General features: G+C 43.2%; 1 protein-coding gene across 1 annotated transcript in view; it reads right to left on the reverse strand.

Moving 5' to 3' along the window:
• galnt14 (UDP-N-acetyl-alpha-D-galactosamine:polypeptide N-acetylgalactosaminyltransferase 14 (GalNAc-T14)) overlaps positions 1–8,851 on the reverse strand; it is a 125,526-nt gene that overhangs the window by 31,422 nt on the left and 85,253 nt on the right. The window contains exon 9 of the mRNA XM_029631406.2: positions 1,320–1,423. Coding sequence (XP_029487266.1) covers positions 1,320–1,423 — 104 coding nt within the window. The remainder of the gene's footprint in view (positions 1–1,319; positions 1,424–8,851) is intronic.

Here is an 8,851-nt window from a genome sequence, read left to right on the forward strand (position 1 = left end):
TACAATCCACACACATTACTCATCATCTTTATCAGCATCAGCATCTGTATATGGGGCTCTGATGCCTTGAATATTAGATAACATGCTTGCCACCTCATATCTCATGTTTGAAATCTGCCATGTCCAATGCTCACTTAAAGAAGCCACAATAATGTAAATGAAGTCCTTCCATTGCCTGGTCTAATTTAGCCCAGACTAATATACTAGCCTAAAGACATCCGGCTGTTGCTACACACCTGTCTTTCAAACCCAACAAAGTTGAAGTTTCATAGCCTCATTATCATTGTATATGCTGTGTTTTTCTTTTTCAGAGTAACATCTTCAACACTTCCCCAACAAGCCTATGAGTTTTTTCTGCATTTCAAAGTGTCAAAGGGAGCAGCGTAGGGAATCTTTTCCATCTAGGAGAGAAAGTGCAAAAGAGAAAAATAAAAGAGAGGTGTGAAAGAGAGATGGAGAGAGAGAAAAAATAAAAAGAGAGATGTGAAAGAGAGATGGAGAGAGAGAGAGAGAAAATAAAAAAGACTGGGGAGAGAGATAAAGAGAAAGTGTGAGAGAGAGAGCATCCTATTCAAGTCTTACTGTACCCATGTCTCTGCTTTGTTCTCTAATGATCTGAAGCCTCAGCAGCAGTACAGACAGTGGAACCTGTCTGTCTAATATATGAACCCCAGCATCCTTCTGCCAGCGATACATGGGAGAGTACTCGTCAGCCTCCTGGCCTTTTTAGAATCTGGAACACACTATGAATCATCCCCACCACTACCACGGTTAGCTCGGGCTGCTGTGCACAACTCGCCTGCAGATGTACCTGACAGGAGCAAACATGAAGCAGGGAAGAGAACTACTAATGCTACCTATTGCTCCAGGGTTCTGGCTATGACTGGAATAGCTGAAATGTTTACACTCTCTCTAGCTTATTTGACAGTGGTGCTAGAAATTCTGTTTAATATTTGTGTCTTCTTGACCATTGACACTTTATAGTCAACTAAACAGTAAGTGTTACAAGTCCAACATATGGAGTGGATTTGATTGATTTGAAAAAGTATCATTTTGGGGATTTGGGGATTTGGGACTGTGGTAAAATAACCATTACAAACCCACAGAGTATCCCTCAAAAACTTCCAACACAATACATCAACTGTCCCACTTTAGTAAGGAAAGTTCTCATGACGGCAACGCCCTTGAGCAGACAGAAGGACTGGTGTCAGCTATAGAGGCAGGCTATAAGTGCTGACAGACTGACACGCTGCTGCCACTCGGGTGCTCTCAGGCAGCCTAATCCCCCCAGCTCCAGCCCAGTCAGCTGACTCACTCACCAAAGTTCTCCCCACCCCAGATGTCCATGGCTGTGTCATACTTCCCCAGGTGGTTGAACCACGACTTGTCAATCACAAACAGCCCTCCGGCAATGATGGGAGTCCTGAGAAAGAGAAGGCGAGAGAGAGAGAGTATTCAGGGGATATTATTTTATGAAATATTGACCAAATAGTTTTTGGCGATACTAAGAACACATTATTATAAATCCAAGTCGCTGGTAGAAGACTCCAACCTATCTAAAACCGTCTCCACACAGTTGAGTCTTGCTGATGTGAATAATGATGCTGGCCCGGCCCGGCGAGTCTCAGTGAGTGTGTGTGAGCCGCTGAGTAAAATGTAAATTGATTGAGTGATACAGGAGCCAGCCGGCGACAAACCCGGGCTGGACTGGCTGACAAGCAGAGTTTAAGCGGATACCTTCTCATTATCAGGCGGAAGCTGCACCCAGGCCCTCCACGGTGTGCCAACTGGGGCCTATCTAACACAATAGACTCACAGCACACGACCAGACAATGCAGAGGGAGAGGGAGCTGAGAGAGAAAGGGGAGGGAGAGAGAGGGGTAGAGAGAGAGAGAGCTCTCATGTTGCTGACTTCAAGGCAAGCCATTTTAAAAGATTTTTGATTCTTTCATTTTGAAAGACGAGGAGCATCGTCTTGTCTCTAGAATAGACACGCTGTGATGCTCTCTGGCGTCAACAACATATTCTCCACATTCATTTTCTCACAGCGGTTTCTCATTCCCTGTCTCTGTCTGAAGAACCTGAGTAATTTACACTGAACAAAAATAGAAACGCAACATGCAACAATTTCAAAGATACAGTTCATAGGAAATAAATCCATTGAAATAAATAAATTAGGCCCTATGGATTTCACATGACTGGGAATATCTGTTGGTCACAGATGCCTTAAAGTAGGGGAGTGGATCAGAAAACCAGTCAGTGTCTGGTATGACCACCATTTGCCTAATGCAGCGTAGAGTTGATCAGGCTGCTGATTGTGGCCTGTGGAATGTTGTCCCTCTCCTCTTCAATGGCTGTGCGAAGTTGCTGGATACTGGCAGGAACTGGAACACGCTGTCATACATGTCAATCCAGAGTAGAGGTCGACCGATTATGATTTTTCAACGCCGATACCGATATCGATTATTGGATGACCAAAAAAGCCAATACCGATTCATCGGCCAATTTTTATTTATTTATTTGTAATAATGACAATTACAACAATACTGAATGAACACTTATTTTAACTTAATATAATACATCAATAAAATCAATTTAGCCTCAAGTAAATAATGAAACATGTTCAATTTGGTTTAAATAATGCAAAAACAAAGTGTTGGAGAAGAAAGTAAAAGTGCAATATGTGTTATGTAAGAAAGCTCAGAACTATGTAAGTTCCTTGCTCAGAACATGAGAACATATGAAAGCTGGTGGTTCCTTTTAACATGCGTCTTCAATATTCCCAGGTAAGAAGTTTTAGGTTGTAGTTGGCTCAAACCAGCAACACAACGACAACAGCCACCACCGAAGCAGCGTTATCCATGCTGAGCAAGGGGAACAACTACTCGAAGGCTCAGAGCGAGTGACGTTTGAAACGCTATTACCGCGCGCTAACTAGCTAGCCATTTCACTTCGGTTACACCAGCCTCATCTCGCGAGTTGATAGGCTTGTAGTCATAAACAGCGCAATGCTTAACGCACAACGAAGAGCTGCTGGCAAAATGCACGAAAGTGCTGTTTGAATGAATGTTTACGTGCCTGCTTCTGCCTACCACCGCTCAGTCAGATACTTAGATACTTGTATGCTTGTATGCTCAGTCAGATTATATGCAACGCAGGACACGCTATATAATATCTAGTAATATCATCAACCATGTGTAGTTAACTAGTGATTATGATTGATTGATTGTTTTTTATAAGATAAGTTTAATGCTAGCTAACAACTTACCTTGGCTTACTGCATTCGTGTAACAGGCAGTCTCCGTGTGGAGTGCAACGAGAGAGAGGCAGGTCGTTATTGCATTGGACTAGTTAACTGTAAGGTTTCAAGATTGATTCCCCCAAGCTGACAAGGTGAAAATCTGTTGTTCTGCCCCTGAACAAGGCAGTTAACCCACCGTTCCTAGGCCGTCATTGAAAATAAGAGTGTGTTCTTAACTGACTTGCCTAGTTAAATAAAGGTACACTTAAAAAATCAAAATCAAAAATCAAAATTGGCAAATCGGCAAATCGGTGCCGAAACTTGAAATCGGCCCTAATTAATCGGCCATTCCAATTAATCAGTTGACCTCTAATCCAGAGCATCCCAAACATGCTCAATGGGTGGCATGCCTGGTGAGTATGCAGGCCATGGAAGAACTGGGACATTTTCAGCTTCCAGGAGTTGTGTACAGATCCTTTTTGATATGGGGCCGTGCATTATCATGCTGAAACACAATATAATGCCGGCGGATGAAGGGCACGGCAATGGGCCTCAGGATCTTGTCACGGTATCGCCGTGCATTCAAATTGCCATTGATTAAATGCAATTGTGTTCATTGTCCGTAGCTTATGCCTGCCCATACCATAACCCCACCGCCACCATGGGGCCCTCTGTTTACAACATTGACATCAGCAAACTGCTCACTCACACGACACCATACACACTGTCTGCCATCTGCCCATTACAATTGAAACTGGGATTAATCCGTGTGGAGTACGCTTCTCCAGAGTGCAAGTGGCCATTGAAAGTGAGCATTTGCCCACTGAAGTCTGAAGACAGTTAAGACGCCAAACTGCAGTCAGGTCAAGACCCTGGCGAGGATGACGAGCACGCAGATGAGCTTCCCTGAGAAGGTTTCTGACAGTTTGTGAAGAAATTCTTTTGGTTGTGCAAACCCCTGGTCTCAGACAATGCCGCAGGTGAAGTAGCCAGATGTGGAGGTCCTGGGCTGGCGTGGTTACACATGGTCTGCGGTTGTGAGGCCGGTTGGACGTACTGCCAAATTCTCTCACATGAAGGTGGAGGTGGCTTATGGTAGATACATTATTATTACATTCTCTGGCAATAGTTCCGGTGGACATTTCTGCAGTCAGCATGTCAATTGCCCGCTCCCTCAAAACTTGAGACATCTCTTTTGATGTCCCCATATACAAAACCTATGTACAGTAATGATCATGCTGTTTAATCAGCCTGTTGATATGCCACACCTGTCAGGTGGATGAATTATCTTGACAAAGGAGAAATGCTCACTAACAGGAATGTAAACAAATTTGTGCACAAAATGTACGAGAAATTATACGTTGTGCGTATGAAACAATTCTGGGATCTATTATTTCAGCTCATGAAACATGGGACCAACACTTTACATGCTGCGTTCATATTTTTTTTCAGTGTAGTTTGACCAATATTCTTGAGGCAATACTACCTTCTCTGGTCATTTATAATGTCTCCAGAGTGCACTCGAGGCTACGTCTTAAAAAGTTAGCACCAAAATAGATACATTGACATCTGACAAAATACAACTCTCGACAGCGAGGACCTTGGCTGCACCCTGAAAACAGCTTTAGGCTGCATGTTTTCCTCCTTCATTTAAAGTCTTGCATCAGGACATTACTATTTCTGGTAGAAAACATAAAGATTCATGATTTATTGATTCAGCTAACTATATATCAGCATAAAGTTAGAAATAGCGTATGAGGAGGCCTTGGGAGAGCTATTATTTTATTTAACCTTTATTTAACTAGGCAAGTCAGTTAAAGAACAAATTCTTATTTACAATGACAGCCTAGGAACAGTGGGTTAACTGCCTTGTTCAGGGGCAGAATGACATATTTTTACCTTGTCAGCTCAGGGATTCGATCTAGCAACCTTTTGGTTACAGGCCCGTCGCTCTAACCCCTAGGCTACCTGAGAAAATTCAGCCTAGAAACACAATAAAATAGAGAAATTGATGCTTCTCTATTTTCCAGAAAGAGACATCCTTTGTTGTATATTTCCCCTGCTGCAACATAAGTACAGTACATGCCAGACCTGAAGGAAGTATTACAAGAGGAAAACCTAATTTGACAATGCTGTAAAACCCTGAGGTACATGCATCACCAAATCCTCCCTAGTTATTGGTGTCTGCCATTAACTACTGCTGCTGCTTCCATTTTCAGATCCCACTTTTTTTCAGACAATGTCCATAAATAGACACCCCCTCCCACTGGAGAGAAGAAATGACAGAAAATGACATGCCTATGACAAACAGATGATGATGATGATGATGGGATTGAATGACTGGGTGATGATGTGCCGGCAGCGACAGGAGAGCAACAGGCTAGTAAGAGATGGAAGATGGGGGGATAATGACACATTTGTGACTCAACATGCCCTACGGAGTCTTGTTAGCAGTGTTCTTTAAGTGATGTGTATTATTGGGTGGATGCAATGAAGAAGAGTGATTGGCAAAGCATAATCTGTCTCCATTGACCTTCTCTCTAACAATGTGCACGCGCACACACACACACACACGCACACACACACACGCGCACACACACACACACACACACACACACACACACACACACACACACACACACACACACACACACACACACACAGGAACCCCATGCTCCAACCATCTGTGCCTCTTTAGCTCACCGCCTCTTCCAACACCCTCTCAGTTTCAGTCCCACCACTCCTGGTAGGTCTCTGCTAAAACGTGTGTGTGTGTGCGTGTGCCCGAAACCACACGACTCTATCTGTGTGTCTATCTCTACCAGTGTGAGGAGCAGACTCCATGTGACACTGCACCAGTCTGGGCACTTGGCCCATGCTGCCAGGCTGTGTGATGTGGGATCGGCTTCCCACCAGGCCTGGGTCTGTGCCTGGGCTATTAGAGGGCCTTATTATTCTAACACCCCCCAGGGGCTGGGTGCTGGGGTGGGCACAGAGGGATGTAGGGTATTATACAACGGGTGGGTCTAATCCTGAATGCTGATTGGTTAAAACCACATTCCAGCCGGTGTCTATTCCATAAGTTGCCACAGGCTAAATCTATGACGTTAAAATGCCCATTTACTCTGTTCCATCTGACTGTGCAATTCACTGTCTAATCAGCCCAGGCAGGCAACTTATGCACTTGATCTCCGCTATAAGAAAAATCATCTAGACATTATCTCACATTTCTTTTAGAATAACATACCGTTTTCAACAGCGGATATTTGAATAAACCTTACCGTCTGTCTCTCTAACATTTGCAACATTGTTTCAATATTCAAATTCGATCTCCTGCTGTCCCATAGTAATGAACATGTCGGGAGTCGGGACGAGACAGACTGGCAGGCAGCTTTTCTCAGCCAGTTGAAATCATGAATCAGCTGGCATCATTTTTATTGATACATACAAAGGTCAAATGGAACACCGCTAATTTGCAGTCTTTCTAGCTTCAGTTTGAAGTGATTGTGTTACTGTAGCTGTGTTGTTGGCTAGCTCCTCTGAACAAGTGTCCTGACGAGAGAGTACATTTTCTATGTCAGGCAAAATCGCGCCTCATTGGCTCATTGTTATGGATGTATCCAAATAAATGTCACTAGAAAACAAAAGCAAATGCAGCTACTTTGGTGTTATTCTGGCTGCATTTTGATGTGACTGTAAGTTAGCCGTAGATGGCTAGCTAGTAAGCAAGGGATAAGAACGTTGCCAGCCAGTATGGCAATGCAACATTTAGAACGAACGACTGGGTCGAGTCTCTAGCAACCCTAGATTTGTGTCGGGACTATATCTTGTGGAAGGATGAAATAGTATGAATAAATTCATCAAAATACGAGAGGAATGAAAGATGGAAGTACAGACAGAGAGCTGAGTAAAGAAGTATGAAGGGGAAACTTAGACGAGGGGAGGAAAGAAAAGAAAACAGAAAGAGAAGAGGAGGGAAGATGAGAGACAGATTGCCCTGAGCAGGACTGAGGGACGCAAGTGGAGAGGCTCACCATCTTACTCATTTCTCAAGTGGAGGGAAGATGGCAGCCCACAGCCCAGCATCTCTGACACTCTCACCAGCGCTCACTGGCAGGAGCCAAGGCTCTCAATCCCCGCACAGCACAGTGAATATTCATGACGGAAACACATGTGTGACCGACCGGCTCGATTTGGTCATATGTAGCAATTTTTTTTTTAAACATTGGATAAAAGCAGAGAATCAGAGCTAGAAACACTACATTGGAGGAACAACGGGAAAGTACTTCTGCTTTGAAAGTTGATAAACTTGTAAGCTCACTTTTGAGAAAATGGCCCTTGAATGTTTGGTACACCTACTGGAGGGCTCTTCTTGTCCACACCCACTCAGCATCGTTCACACCCTCTTAAGCTTTAGCTCCACCCATCTAATTAAGGGTTCACATCTGAGGCTAAACATAGTGAGTACGGTAATATACTTAACAACCAATGATTTCAAGACTAAATACGGACTAAATACTGGTTTATACTACGTCTATCGACGTCTACGTCTATATACAGTTGTCGCAGTGACATCATAAACATTCTATTGTCGTCTGACATCAAACTTGTAATTTTGTAAAAGTATAAACAGACAGCGGCCTGGTGGTCCAAAATAGCATAACTGGTGTATTTTAATACCAATAAACCCATCCGTTTACAAATGAATTTAGTACATATCAATCTAGCAAACCAGGTAACTAAAAGCAACTTTCTAAACAATATTTTGGTTTGTTCCTAGCTTGTTAAGTTAGCCGGCAATGTTTTAAATTGGGGCTAATTTGTATTCATTATTACAGAAACAGAAAGATGACCTACGAGTTAATGGCGAGCTAATTACAGAAAATAGCTTACGGTTGTGAGTGTGACGAAATAAAAGCAGGGCATTCTACCAGAGAATTTTAGAACTGAGACACTCGTTGGCCTAACGTTATATCCTAATTTGACTTTGGTGCAGGTCATGTTGTTCTCCACATTACTGTCTCTGGTAAACACACACTATATAAAATCAAAGTTTATTTGTCACGTTCACAGGATACAGAAGGTGTAAATGGTACAGTGAAATGGTCACTTGCATATTGGAGTCTTTTGTTTAGACATGTAGCTGGCTAGCTAAACAATTTACCATCATTCCAACTCATAATGTTACTACCCTGCCTTAATTTTGACATAGAAATGTGTGCTAGTGTTTTGAATATAAAAGTTGTTTATCTCTGTACCTGGAGAATCATTATTACCGGAAATGAACAGAGAGACTGAAAGGGAGAGAGAGAGATGTGTGAGAGAGATCAATCAATCAATCATTCTAGCCGAGCATTAAAATGAACTGCTCTGGATTCAGAGCCATCCGGGGCCAGGAGGATTAAAGATGATCAACTATTTTTGGCTAAAATAATGCAAAGGTGCTTTAACTGGCTGTGGTCCGGTCCCCTCTCTGATCTTCTCTGGGCTGCATCCTCATTAGCTGTGCTGCTGCTATCTCTGCAGAGATCACTGGTTTAACTGCCTCTTCCAGCTGCTGCTGCTGCCTAGTCCGCCTCTCCCTCTCTCCTCCCTGATGGACTGTTCAGA

This window comes from Oncorhynchus nerka, linkage group LG24, assembly GCF_034236695.1.
Source record: "Oncorhynchus nerka isolate Pitt River linkage group LG24, Oner_Uvic_2.0, whole genome shotgun sequence".
In the NCBI taxonomy this organism is placed as follows: Eukaryota; Metazoa; Chordata; class Actinopteri; order Salmoniformes; family Salmonidae; genus Oncorhynchus; species Oncorhynchus nerka.